At 39.2% G+C, this 14,325-nt stretch overlaps 2 protein-coding genes across 3 annotated transcripts; one reads left to right on the forward strand and one right to left on the reverse strand.

Annotated features, from left to right (window-relative positions):
• Nucleotides 1-3,096: 3,096 nt before the first annotated feature.
• LOC109060025 (cis-aconitate decarboxylase-like) lies at nt 3,097-7,002 on the reverse strand. The gene is made up of 6 exons (XM_042737848.1): nt 6,773-7,002; nt 6,276-6,339; nt 5,848-6,035; nt 5,503-5,595; nt 4,754-4,959; nt 3,097-4,389 (listed from the first exon to the last, which is right to left on the reverse strand). The coding sequence occupies exons 1-6, from the start codon at nt 6,788-6,790 to the stop codon at nt 3,462-3,464; spliced, it is 1,497 nt and encodes a 498-aa protein (XP_042593782.1). The 5' UTR covers nt 6,791-7,002; the 3' UTR covers nt 3,097-3,461.
• A 147-nt stretch (nt 7,003-7,149) lies between these two features.
• On the forward strand, nt 7,150-13,020 carry si:ch211-153b23.3. 2 transcript variants are annotated; one of them, XM_042737846.1, is made up of 11 exons: nt 7,150-7,225; nt 8,504-8,687; nt 8,869-10,335; nt 10,431-10,523; nt 10,635-10,739; nt 10,855-10,964; nt 11,055-11,246; nt 11,348-11,510; nt 11,632-11,797; nt 12,223-12,317; nt 12,396-13,020. In XM_042737846.1, exons 2-11 carry the CDS (start codon nt 8,531-8,533, stop codon nt 12,479-12,481), a joined length of 2,634 nt encoding a protein of 877 aa, XP_042593780.1. In that variant the 5' UTR covers nt 7,150-7,225; nt 8,504-8,530; the 3' UTR covers nt 12,482-13,020. The 2 variants fall into 2 exon arrangements, with proteins under 2 accessions (XP_042593780.1, XP_042593781.1); XM_042737847.1 differs by having other exon boundaries at nt 7,174-7,225; nt 8,507-8,687.
• Nucleotides 13,021-14,325: the final 1,305 nt, after the last annotated feature.

The following is a 14,325-nucleotide window of genomic DNA, read 5'->3' on the forward strand; positions in this document are numbered from 1 at the left end:
TGAACTTCACTTTCTGAATGAAAGCAAACAAAAAGCAAAGTTTATCGCACTCATCATCAGATAAACTGAAACTGGTGAGCACCCCTAGGGAGCACACTATTGAGTGTTCAACTATGCACAGTGCATGTGTGACCTGGGACAATATGGTGGAAATTCTGCTTTTTTTAGCTGTAATTGTCCTCACAACACTTTGAGAAGGCGTCTTGGGAGAAGTTTCTTCTGCTGTCTGTGGTACAGAGATACACTGGCCTACATACTAACTGGCCGTAAAAGCATTTTTTTTTCTTTTTTTTCAGCTAACCCATTACAGGAACAATAATCCAGAAACAACCTGACACTGAGTGCCTTTCTTGAAAGCTCATGGAATGGAGGATAAAACACTGAGACAGACTTTTACCCACAATATTTAATTGAAATTCACCTACTGACTCTCCAAATATATATAGGCTACATTAATACATACAGTCTTACTACAAACACAATATTTAGTTTAAACTCAGGAGACAAGCTGTGATGTAAATTGAAGAACAGGAGATACACTTTGGATGAAAACATTTCCTATTAACCTTAACAGTATACAGATGTTTAATTTTAAGATATATGGTAACACTTTAGTATGCTGTATCCAGATCAGACGGTTACTGCAGTCACCCGGATCCAGTACGTATCCAGACCAGATGGTGGATCAGCACCTAGAGATGACCTCGACAGCCCTGAATGTCAGCCGAGACCAGGACAACTGCGCCCCAGATACAGATCCCCAGTGAAGACCTTGTCTAGACGGCCACAGGGACAAGACCACAGGAACCAGTTGAGTCCTCTGCACAATCTGACTTTGCTGCAGCCTGGAATTGAACTGGTGGTTTCGCCTGGCCAGAGGAGAACTGGTTTAGTTGGGGACTTGACTGATTGCACAGATACTGAGCTGAGCCTGGAGTTTCGGTTCTTTGCAGCTGTCACCATTAGCTTGCTTAGTTGGGGATGCTTGATTGATTGCACAGATACTATTTGAAGAGAGCTGAATGATGACTGAATCATGAACTGACTTTAGCTGGAAAATTGACTCTTTGTCATTGTCCTCTTGCATTATTGACAAGCTATTTCCTGTTGACCCTGTAAATGTGCTTTGACACGATCTGTATTGTATAAAATGCTGTATAAATACAGGTGACTTGGCTTGACTATGGGGACCAGTTCTCATAATTAAATAGTCACTTATTAGCATTCCTATTATTAACATACTGGCTGTTTATTAGTACCTATCAAGCACATATTCTGCATGACCATATTCTACATCCCTAATCCTACTCAATACCTAAACTTAACTTACTACCTTACTAGCTATTAATAAGCAGCATATTAGGAGTTTATTGTGTTGCTAATAGCAAGAATTGGACCTTAAAATATGCCACTTAATCAAAAATGGAGTTCCTGAAAACATGTCAAGTAGAGTGACCAAAATGTTCACATTTTATTTTCAAAATTAACGTACCAATATTATAACTATACCATCATGTGGAGATATCTATTATGGATTTATGGTTCAATTTAAAAAGGCACAGTTATAGTCCCAGTTCATAGTCCTCTTGACTCTAAAATGTAAATTAGTTATATTTTTAAATGGATATTGAGCACTGACACAGAATTTTGATCATACAATTTTGATTTTATTGCAGTTTCATGTCCGCTGCGTTCTCAAAACTCTGGCAATTTGATAATGCCTAAAAGTTCAGGATTTTTATGCTGCATTAACACTTCCTATCCACCTTTTTTTCTGATGTAAAAATGGGCGCCACCATTTGTAAATTATATTTGTCTAGCTTCCGGTCTCATTTGTGGCCAGCTATTTTTGGCTGTACAAAACAGTTTGTTTTGCTGCTTGATATTGACAATTGATGTGCCCTATCATATTATTTTAAGCTGTTATCTTAATTAAGAACACACTAGTTTGTACTGCAAACAGTTTTACTGTTTACTGCACATAGTTATTCTCCTCATTATTTACCTATAGTGGCTAATGAAACGGAAGTCTCACCCATAATCTTACTTCCTCGTTGAGGAAAAAGGTGGATAACACCAGATGTAAGTACATGAATGACATCCACACTAATATTAGTCTGTTTCTCTCTTATTCTGAGGTCAATGTAACCACCAGATCCAGTCTGAATCCAGATCAGAGGGTCATTGCAATCCCCCGGATCCAGTACGTATCCAGCCCAGATGGTGGATCAGCACCTAGAGATGACCTCGACAGCCCTGAAAGACAGCAGAGACCAGGACAACTAGATGAGCCCCAGATAAAGATCCCCTGTAAAGACCTTGTCTCAGAAGACCACCAGGACAGACCACAGGAACCAGTTGAGTCCTCTGCACAATCTGACTTTGCTGCAGCCTGGAATTGAACTGCTGGTTTCGTCTGGTCAGAGGAGAACTGACCCCCCGACTGAGCCTGGTTTCTCCCAAGGTTTTTTTCTCCATTCTGTCACTGAAGGAGTTTTGGTTCCTCTGGATTGCTTAGTTGGGGACACTTAATATCCTGGGATGTTGTCAACTTGATTGCACAGATACTATTTAAACTGAACTGAGCTGGATGATGACATCACTGAATTCAATGATGAATTGACTTTTAACTGAAAATTGAGTGTTTACTATTATCATTTTCCATTATTTATACACTATTCTCCTATTTAATACTGTAAAGTGCTTTGACACAATCTGTATTGTTAAAAGCACTATATAAATAAAGGTGATGATGATGATGAACCTCCTGATCTCAGACACACAGGACACAATCTCCAAGTAGCTACAAATGTCTCCAAGTAACTTGCCAAAAATAACAAACACCTGAATTTGTGTTAATATCTACTTTCAGTTTGTAGCAATACATGTTTGTTTGTTGTAATTCACCCCATTAATGTTTAACATTTTGTAGTTAAAATTTTCCACTACACTGTATATGATGTAAACCTACAGTAATACAGACTCTTTTACTAATATAACTATTTTTATAGAAGATGATGAAAATGGCTGAACTCTTTTCCTTTTCTTTTCTATATATTACTAGTGAAATAAAAATGAATGAGGCATCATCATGCATAGCAATAAAATTTCCTCTTTATTGAGTTTCAGTCTAGATTCCAATAGACACAAGATGTTACATAATTTAAGCAGAAGTCATCACGAAAGAGCTTACTAGAAAAAAAAACTAAACAAAACAAAAAACATTTATATTTACAAACAAACCTTTAGGCATTTTAAGAACTATTGTTAATAAATATTGCAAAAACTCATTTGGAAACAGACACAGCAAGAAATGAGACAGTTCTCCAGTATATACATCGAGAGATAAAGAGAGTGTAGTGTTCGAGTAGTACTTCTAATTAAATAAATCCTACAAGTCGTTGCATTTCAAATCAAGATTCATTATACATTATTGGTGCCGTAATAAAGCAGCATGCTGTTTACTGCAGCTGAGCCAGCAGTGGTTTACAGTCATCTAAACGGTCCAGGCCTTCGACAGCTTCGATCAGCCTGTCCACCCTCTCGTTGGACAGAACTGCACCTGCATTGCTGCGGAACTTCTTTTGAAGGCTTTCTTGGCTAAGTGGGTTCCTCCAGTGACCATAGAAGGTGTCACAGCGCCCTCGCAGCACGTCTCCACTTGCCAAGGTGACCTCCACCTCACCGTACATGATGTTGAAATTGGCCGGGTTGTCATGGGGGTGCTCCACACGGACGCGGGAGAGGAGCGCGAGTAGCTCGGGTCGCTGGAGGGCCTCCGGATGGAAGGACTGCACTGTGACTTCTCCATCCAGCAGAGCGGTGCAGGCGTTGAACTGGAAGGAGTGGCGCGCCTGGTGCTCCGTCTCCGGGAATGGGCGGTTGATGTACTTGGACAGCGGCACCCTAAGCAGGATATCCTGCACCAGGTTTGGAGAAACACTGCCTCCTTTCAGGCCAACCAGGGACTTGTGCACGATGGCGGCGGCATCGGCGATCCAGTGCATGCCAAGGTGTGCGGGAAAGCGCTTGAACGCAATGTCTTGTGTCTCTATGAGGAAGCTGTGCTCATGCTCCTCCAGGGAAGCGATGGGGTTCGGTGCATAGTCTTCATAGAATGCACTGAATCCGGCAACCCCGGGTACTGCATCCAGGACTAGAGGACTTGCCTCCAACCCACGGGATGCCAGCAGGGCTGCTTCTAGACCCAGGCGCGAGGCGTTACCAATGTGAAGAGGTTTGGATTGCGTTGCTGCATTAGCCATTGGTGCACCTGCCAAAGATGCAGCGATGGCCAAGGCATTACTGCACTGACTGCGATCCAGAGAGAGGAGGCGTGCACAGGCTGCTGCGCTGCCCATAGTGCCCACCACGCTGGGAGGATGAAACCTGATGGGGAAGACAGAGAAAGAGTCATTAAAAACCAAGTAAAAGTCTGAAATAGTAACAGCAAATCCAATTAGATTCAATCAACTTCTGACATTATTCCAGAACCCAAGTGGATTCTGTTTTCACAGCACTCAGGAAATAACAAATTATAAGTGTTAACTATATTCTCAGAGCACAAACAGAACTGCTCTGCATAAACAGCTGTCTGAAGAAGCTTTGACAACTTTCCCATGGCATCTGTGATGCTCCAACCCACCCAGCTGCGTGTGCTTTACCTCACAGAATACACTGTTATCCAGGCTGTGCTGTATTTAGACATGCAATTATTGCTCTCCTTAGCTGAGACAAAGAAATGAACTCTAACCTCTTAGGGATGTTGTGAGCCTCGTTGGAGAATCTCATCAGCCGACCTTGGATTTCGATGCCCACATTGAAGGCGGTTAGAAAGTCAAGCCCACTTGGTTTACTGTTGTTGTGCAACATGTCACTTATAGCCAGGAGGGCAGGCAGTACTGCTCCTGAGGGGTGGGTCGCGGGATGCCAAGTGTCGTCAAAGTCCATCGAATGAGCCTGTGAAAAAACCAACATGTCAGTAATGGTCTAGAGTGTCTTTCTGTTTCTACATACCGGCATACATGTTTCATTGCCATGTCATTGCATTCTCTAGCATAGCCAAAACACTAGAGGGGAAAAGGAAAATCCTGTGCATGGCTACTGGTAGTATGAGAAAGACCAAATAAAATAGCCTGTCTAGTTTCTATTTGAAACACTTCCTGGAGTGTTATTAAACACACTCAGTTTAGAGGGTTTGCAGCAGACTTTCCTACAACACAGTGGATGTTTCTGTACTCAGTAAAAGATTCATAATGCTGAGGTTTCATCATTTGAGTTGTTTTCAACATTGCCACATTTAGCTGCCAAAATTGGCGCTGAATGTTGCAAAACAAGTTTATAATTAATGCTTCATTGACTGTCTCTGCTGGAGGCTAATTTCAAGACTTGCAGAACAGGACTTTCTGGAGAAATGCTAAGAATGTGAAGAAGTTAAATCACATTCAGCATAAGCTGAACTAGGAAATTCAATTACAACTCAGTGCACTTGATGACACTTACTGCTACTCCATTGACAAACGCAGCAAGGGTTGGAGAGAGTTTCACGCCTTGGCGTCCGTAGACAAAGCTGACGTCATCAGGAGCGTACATGTGTGAGGAAAAAGATAAATGACTCATTCACATATCAACATGCTAGAAATGGCCAACATTACTGCTCAGACATAGACATTGTTTGAACACCATTGAAAGTGGTTACACAGACATGCTGAACTATGTCAAGGGAATTGTATTCTGTAAAATAATGACTTCACTCATTTCTGCTGGAAAAATGGTGTCTCTTCATGATGGAAAAACACAGGTTGTTTTCTCTACAGTTTACTATTTACTATTGGCGCCATGCTCTACCTGGCAGTGCTGTAGGGCAAGTTCAAACACATCAGTGGTGCTTCCCAAAAGCCCAACGCCGATGCTGTCCAGAACCATGCGTTTGCTGCGCTGCAGCACGGTTGGTGACAGATGCCTTGGCTGGACGCTCTGAATGAACCTGCCAAAACTACTGGTCACTGTTTCCTCAGGGGCAGGACGCTCCACCACTAAAAAACAGATGAGAGACTGTATAAATAAACACTCAAACACTTGACATTGCTGGATAACACCCATCCTTCTGAGTGCCAGCGACTATTCTAGATTAGTCAATTAGACATTCTGTATAAAAATTTAGCTAAATTTCACACCTTAACAAAAGCCTGGACTTTCACTTCTTTACTTTTCCATCACAAGTTAACAAACAGCCGTTTACTGACAATAAGGCTTTGACAGTAGAGCTTGCTCACCATCTAGTGCAGACTTATGGAGTCCTCGAGCAGCAGAAATAGCAGAAAGGTATCTGGTGGATCTCTGTGTACAAACATTAATGTTTCAGTGACTCAGCCGGACATACAGTTTATAAAGTAAGTATGCACTATATGTTTTGTTCTCTTTTGTACTGGTTTAAAAAGCCTAAAAACAAAGCTAAATGTCAAGGTTTATGTAATTACAGTTTTTCCTTGTAGGAAACAACCTCAAAAACAGTTATTGGAAATCGTTTCATCAATCAATTGTTTCAATGAGACACTTCAGTAAAAAAAAAAAAAAAAAAAAAAAAAAAAAAAAAAAAAAAATATATATATATATATAGTATATATCTATATATATATATATATATATATATATATAATATATATATATATATATATATATTTGTGTCAGAAGGTTTGATTTTCTTTAAACCTTAGGCAAACATACATAAATCTATAAAATGCTCAACTATGTAAAGACAAAAAATCTTTACCTGTAGGGTTGAAAGCATTTTGTCAATTTCGTCAGGATCTGGATATGAAGATGCTTGAAATCTTTTGCCGTTGATGTAAAGTTGAAGGAATGTTGTCGTCTTCTCTCTGTCTCAATGTTTAGATGAAATGATTGTAGGTAGAGGATGCTGATGTGCTAGAGTCAGGTGTGTCCACCTTTATATAGTATTGGACCACAAAAGACAATGATACACCCACGGAAGGACCTGGGCTGGATTTTCCAAAGTATTGTTATTTTTAGATTAATAGGTGGGATTTTTCAGCAGGAAACAAACTGTCTTATTGGAAGGGCCAGTGATGTCATCACTGAAGAGGACATGGGTTGGTTGACATCACTGTAACTCCTCCCAGCTCCATTGAGAATGTTTCTATAAACTTAAAGCATTCTTCACAAGCATCTCAATACTTCATTACAGATCAAGGATCTTCACTAGGTAAGTTTCGTATTTCTGTAATCTGTAAACAAATTTAAGCGACATAAATATACAAATCAACAATAATGTTTTACTGCCCATTCAGTTTTGATTGAGTTTCATATTTATATATATTGGAACATTTGTTTGTATACATATTATATAAAAATCTTATTATATATATTATCTTATCTTATATATTATAAATAACCAATTTAATAATGAACAAATGTACAAAACAATTAACATTTCACTGTTCGGTGGGTGTATCATATGTTAAATACATGCTGAAAAGCTGACATAAAAGTATGCTCAAACTTACTGTAAGTTTATCCTCAAGTCTTGTCCTCAGACGGCTGTCTGTCTGTTGACTCCTGTCTGCTGGTTGTTTGAGATGAAACAGATTAAATCTCTGCAGTTGTCAGTTTACTTTCACCTAGACTGTAATAGTATTATTGTTCAGCTAAGAGTCTTCAGATATGTGTGTTATAGAAGAAGTGTGAGTTTTAGTGCCTAAAGGCTAAAACTTCCAATCTGTGAAAGGTGTTTGACTCCTGCTCAGCTGTTTGCTGAACCAGACACCTGTGTCACTTAACTACGGAGGGGAGGGAGGATATGAATGTAAACACACCCTATGAATAGGCTCACTAAATGAGAAGTCTTTCAGCACATAGAGGCACTTTTTTTTACATGGCTTTGACAAAACTATGAGGGTGTTTAACGGTCCTTTTTAATAAATAAAAAATGTTTGTACGCATGCTTGTAGAAGTATGTATATAACCACCACTAAAAGTGCAGAGTATTTTATCTGGTGGATATTGGTCACACTTTTGTTGGGGACCAGTTCTCACTATTAACTAGCTGTTAACTACAACGTTTTGCTCAGTAAACTCCTAATTTGCTGCTTATTAATAGTTAGTAAAGTAGTTGATAAGTTTAGGTATGAGGAAGGGTTAAGGGATCTAAAATATGGTCATGCAGAATAAAGCATTTATATGTGCTTTATAATCACTAATAAACAGTTAATATACTAGGAATATGCATGTTATCAAACAATGTGTTAACAGTGAGAACTGGTCCCTAAACTAAAGTGATACCCAGATACTCATCAGTTATAAGTTACTTTTATATCAGCTGATTTAGGCTGATCAAACCAGGCAAACCTATTTTTAAGCAAACTGTGAATTAATTATTATTGATTATCAGATGACTTGACTGATCAAAGTATTGTATAACCACAAATGTTTGAGCCTTTACTTTTTATCATCGCTTCCTGTTTACACAATTTAATCTTATCAGCAGAAAGCAACATTTAAAGGGAAGTTCATGGCATCAGCAAGTGGCTTTCCGGCAAGTTTTTATGGAGAGCCGGGTGTGCTTGGGCTCCTGGCCAATGGCATCAGTGCTTTCCTTGTTCTACTGCAGAACTTCCATGGGGCCAGGACTGGCGTTCCTGCAGAGGGAGTGGAAAACATATTAGCAGGTCTCATTGAGAATTTTTTTTTGCCATTTTAATTATACAAACAAACTTGGAAGAATCATACATTTATAAACTGATATCAGAAAATAATAGCAACCTGTTTGCATTGTGGATTCATGCTAGTTCAGTCCAGTACACCTGTTTCATGCATCCTTTTCTGTGCATCTTGTGTTCATTTATACAGGCGTTCATCTCATTCTAATTGGTGGAGTGTGTCAGCTTGTGGCAGGCTTGCTGTCTTTTCGAAAATATGACCATCTGAGTGGGACGTCATTTGTAGGATATGCAGCACTATGGGCAAGCTATGGGGCCACAAGAATTTTCCTAGGTGCCAAACAACAAAGTCCAAACCTATTCAATGAATCTGCAATGATAAACAGCACATTTCCAGATCTGTTCACAGACACTAGCATCAATAAAACTGACATGTTCATCAAGGAGTCTGCTATAGCTGGGCTGGTGCCTTACATCCTGCTTTCCTTTCTGCTGGCCTTCTGTTCAGCAACTGTAAACTACATCATGCCCTTTGTGTTTGGGGCCATCACCCTCACGCTGATATTTGAGGCTGTGGGTCTGGTAGCAGGGTGGGGTTTGGTGGTCTCTGGGGTTCTGGAGCTCCTAATCCTGCTCTTTGCCATATATGGCTCATCAGCACTGCTAATCAAGGGACTGGCCCAACGCTATGTGCTAAAAGGTTTTGGAAACCCTCTCTTCAACGTACTGCTACTAGGAACCACTAACGCAAGTAGCTCCCAAAGCTTGGGCCAAGAGAAGAAGAAGAACACGAAATATGCCGAACCGATGGCCTTGGGATTCTTCTGCGACACTGTCTCACCATTTATCTTTGCTTTCTATGCCTTTAACTACTTCCCGTCACTCTCAGTAGCTGCCATCTGGATAACCATCAATTCTGCTGCTCAACTTCTATCTAGCTATTACGCGTACATGCGTCAAGACTGCTACCATGCAACCAAGTTTGGCCTGCACTGCGTGTTTTGGTTGGTGAAGACCTGGGAAGAGCACGTGGTGTCTGTAACCATCAGCCGGGCTGAAGCTGGTGAAGTAAGGCACGCCATGGTTGGCAACTGGTTCTTCGTGTCTGCCGCCTTGGTGCTCTGCATTGCAAGTCTAAACAAAGACACTCTTGAGCTAGTTCACAACTCATTTTTTGTCCTGGTGACCATATCAACCATCTCCCAGATTCCCATTGAAAGGTACTACATCTTTTTTGGAGTGACCTGCTCCCTCTTTACTCTCCTGTCCTACTATGGCACCTTTGCACGCCTCATCAACACCATTGCCGAGAAGGCCTTGATCCCAGTTGGACCCCAGCCTGTTTCCACTGAATCCCTGCAGAAATATCTCAGTTTCCTCAAGAGATCCAAACAGCATGAGCCTGAAGATAAAGGTGCACAGCTCCCTGATGCTTTGTTTTATCTTTGCAATGGAGTGGCTGCACTCTCAGCCATTCACAGCATTCAGCCCGGCCTGGCGTTTTTCGACCTAACTGTTCCTTGGGTGCTCATCCCAGGAGCCATCATCCAGGCCTATGTCAGTCGACTACAGGTACAAGGTGGCCAGAGATTCGGATCTGTTGTTCCCTCCTTTTATGTGGCTATTTGGGCAACTTGGAGCTGGTTTAGGTTTGCAGGTATGAAAATGTACATATTCATAGATAGAATAAAAAAAATAAAAAATACTTGGCTACAATATTGGTTAGAAATCTAAGATGTATTTTTCCTGCAGGACACCGTTTGGAAATATCCACAGAGTCAGCGAATGGATTTGCAGCTGGGGCAATAGCATTCCTGGTCATCAATGCTTTCTTGATTCTAGTTGGTAGGTTTGTTTACAAATACATAAAATCGACTCTCACAACTGACTCCTTATTTAAGCATTGCAAATTGGACTCTTTCTTTATTTCTTTCTTTTTTCTTTCTTTCTGTACAGCGGCCTACAGCAATCTTGTTCTTCTGGTATTGACCACAGTCATGGAGGTCATCATAGTTTGTTTCCTCCTCTCTACTCTTGGAAGACTGCCCTATCAGCTAGAAGGTACTGTACAGAAATTCATTTAGTAAGAAAACATACTGTGAAAAATAAAGATGAAACTGCATGAAAAAAAAATGTGTAAAACTTACCTCACTTTTTCTTGAAACTCTTTCTTTAGTTGCCATGCTAGCAATTTTCGCCATCATATGTTTGTATGGCATGCTAGCATCCCTTGTGAACAGTATCTTCTCCAAGACCCTGATACCAGTTGGACCTTCCCTGATCAAGGTATTACTTTTATCTATGATCACAAAATGCTTAAATCATGTCACTGTTAGACAAGAAGTTCCTACTGACTAACTGATCTTCTTTATCCAAGACAAGAAAAAGAAGGAATCTGAAACCACTTATCCATGTTTTGTCACAAACTCTCGGGAAACCAGTGGACTCCTCAAGATTGCCAAATTGCTGGAAAATAATGGAGTGTGTGGCATCCCTACAGATACTGTCTACGCCTTGGCTGCTTCATGCAAGAACCCCAGTGCAATCGAGAAGATCTACTCTATTAAAGTACGTGCCAGCAGACAAGCTATGAAACATAAAATTATTTTACAAATCATCAAATGCCTGTGCTCTTTGTCTGCTGACCCACAAACTTTTATCTCCACTAGGATCGTCCTGCAGAGAAGCCAATTTGCATCTGCATTTCAAGTGTGGAGCAGCTTGTGGCCACCAAACCTCCTTTTAGTCCCCTGCTATGGGAGTTCATGAGAAATGTCTACCCCGGAGGCATCAGTTGCATTGTCCCCAAGGGCGATTGGCTCCTCAAACTCGGTAAGGTTATTAACAAGATACAGGGTTTTGTAATTGCACACAACTCTTTTATCAAACTTGGGACAATCACCAAACCAAATGAAAACTATCCAGTCATTTTCACTGGCCATATTTTCCACAGGTGTGGGTCCTGCATATGACCGTGTGGGGACCAGAGATAGCATTATGATTAGAGTACCTGACCACACTGCTACTGCTCACCTGTGTGAATTCACTGGCCCATTGGCCATTACATCAGCCAATCCCAGTGGAGAAGCTGACAGTACCCATCACGACATGGTCATCAAGTAAGTTTATAAAGACACCAACAAGTGCTGCAAGTGAATATAAACTCTGCCAAACTAATGCACTGTATATTAAATTATATTAAATAGCCTAAACAAGGGTTAATTGAGGGTTTCAAAGGGTGAGACTTTACATAATCCAGGCTGTTATGTTACCTTCAAAAAACTTGATCAAGAACAAACCACAACACTCTATTATTAGGCACACTGATTCATTCACTTAATTAAACCAGAGTGTTCTGAAATTAAAAGGTTTACCTCTATTATTAAGTTTACCTCATCTGAAGCCAACTTTATTATTAGGAGGGATGTGTTCTCTGCTGGTCTTGACATTTTATATTAAAACAAGAACTAATTTGCAATGGAAAAACATCTTAGCTTTGGCAGTGTGCATAATCGAAGCATTGTTTTCTTTTGTCCTGAAACAGCCGTCTTGGTCACAAGATCGATGGAGTCCTGTGTGATGGTGAATCTAATGAAGTGGTGGCATCGACCGTAGTGAACTGCCTCAAAATTGATGAAGGTAAGCTGATATCCCAAAGAGCCGATATCCTGTTATTATAATATATGTATTGCTAACATGCATTTTGTTCATTTTCAGGAACTATCAGCATTCTTCGTGAAGGTTGTGTGCCTGCATTGAAAGTGAGGCAGATTTTTGAACGAGTAAAAAGCAACATGTTGTAGGATTACTACTAACATCAGTTTCGATGGCACTTTTACTTGCTTTGTTTAATTTGAAGGATGTTTCAGTTTGCATATGAAGGAAATGCTTTGAAATAACTTGACATGTGGCCTAAATGAATAAGTTTTGATATCACTTTACTGCATAATCAGTTATTCTGAGCAAGAAGTATCGCCATGAAACCATGTTAAAGTGAGCATTGTTTACGCTCATATTAAGTGAGCATTAGCTACATAATCCTGTTACTGTATTGCTGTGTAAATGTATTGTATGTTTGCCAATGCTTTTTAAGGCTGAAAAGTGTTCTAATACCAAACTGTTTTTCTTTTTAATTTAATGCTATTTATGCTCTTTCAGTGGATCATGCCTTTGTTGATCAAGAGTAAATACACTGAATAGAAGCACTAAGAAATCAATTCAGCCAATGAATGAAAATATATTTAAATATTGCCATTACTCGGTATGCTTGTATTTGAATATTCTGAACTGAGAAACTGTGTGCATGAGATTTTGTGCTTTAGAACTGTCTAATAAAATACTGTTTTGTCATGAAAACCAAACTTTATTGAGCTTATATTCCAAGCAAGCTTTAATTCTGTTTGTAGTAGAACCAGACAATGAAGACAATAAATACAGAACACACAACACACAAGAACACAAATAAACACAAAGAAAAATATGAAAGAATTTACAGAAAATATGCAATGCACTACTTGCAGTAAATAAACAGCAATATCTGCGGACCACATACAAACAAAAATGAAACAATATAAAAAAGTTTGCAGATAATGGTTGTATAAATAGAGTTGCAATCAGAATTATTCAACTCCCTTGACCTGCAAGACATTCTGATGCTATGACATTTTTTTTTTTTTTTTTTTTTATGAAAACAGTTCAACCAAAGCATCAGTAAACAATCATAGAAACTTTATTAATATACATTTAAGTGACTCTGAAGATGTAAAGTTGATGAAAAGTAAAAAAAATGGCTCTAATCATTCAAGTACAAAATTATTCAACCCCCAAGAGTTACATTTTATGCAGAATATTTTATTCTTTCTAACCTCCAACAAACATTACTACCAAGCTCTTAGATGCTTTTGAGACCTCTCTATTGGGATCTTGGCCCATTCTTGGCTTGAAAAAGCTTCCAGATCACTAATAATCTCCATGAGATTTAGTCTGGAGACTGAACGCACCACTCAAGAATACAGTGTATATATATATATATATATATATATATATATATATATATATATATATATATATATATATATATATATATAGATAGATAGATAGATAGATAGATAGATAGATAGATAGATAGATAAATAGATAGATATAGATATATATACAGGTGCTTCTCAATAAATTAGAATGTTGTGGAAAAGTTCATTTATTTCAGTAATTCAACTCAAATTGTGAAACTTGTGTATTAAATAAATTCAGTGAACACAGACTGAAGTAGTTTAAGTCTTTGGTTCTTTTAATTGGTGATGATCTTGGGTAACATTTAACAAAACCCCACCAATCTTAACAAATAGTTCATAAGACCAATAAAAAATAAAAAAAATAAAAATTAAAAAAAAAACTTTTTAGTGAACTGTTGGCCTTCTGGAAAGGATGTTAATTTACTGTACATATACTCAATTCTTGATAGGGGTTCCTTTTGCTTTAATTACTGCCTCAATTTGGCATGGCATGGAGGTGATCAGTTTGTGGCACTGCTGAGGTGGTATGGAAGCCCAGGTTTCTATGGACAGTGGCCTTCAGCTCATCTGCATTTTTTGGTCTCTTGTTTCTCATTTTCCTCTTGACAATACTTCATAGATTCTCTCTGGGGTTC

Source organism: Cyprinus carpio, chromosome B14 (assembly GCF_018340385.1).
Source record: "Cyprinus carpio isolate SPL01 chromosome B14, ASM1834038v1, whole genome shotgun sequence".
Classification (NCBI taxonomy): domain Eukaryota; kingdom Metazoa; phylum Chordata; class Actinopteri; order Cypriniformes; family Cyprinidae; genus Cyprinus; species Cyprinus carpio.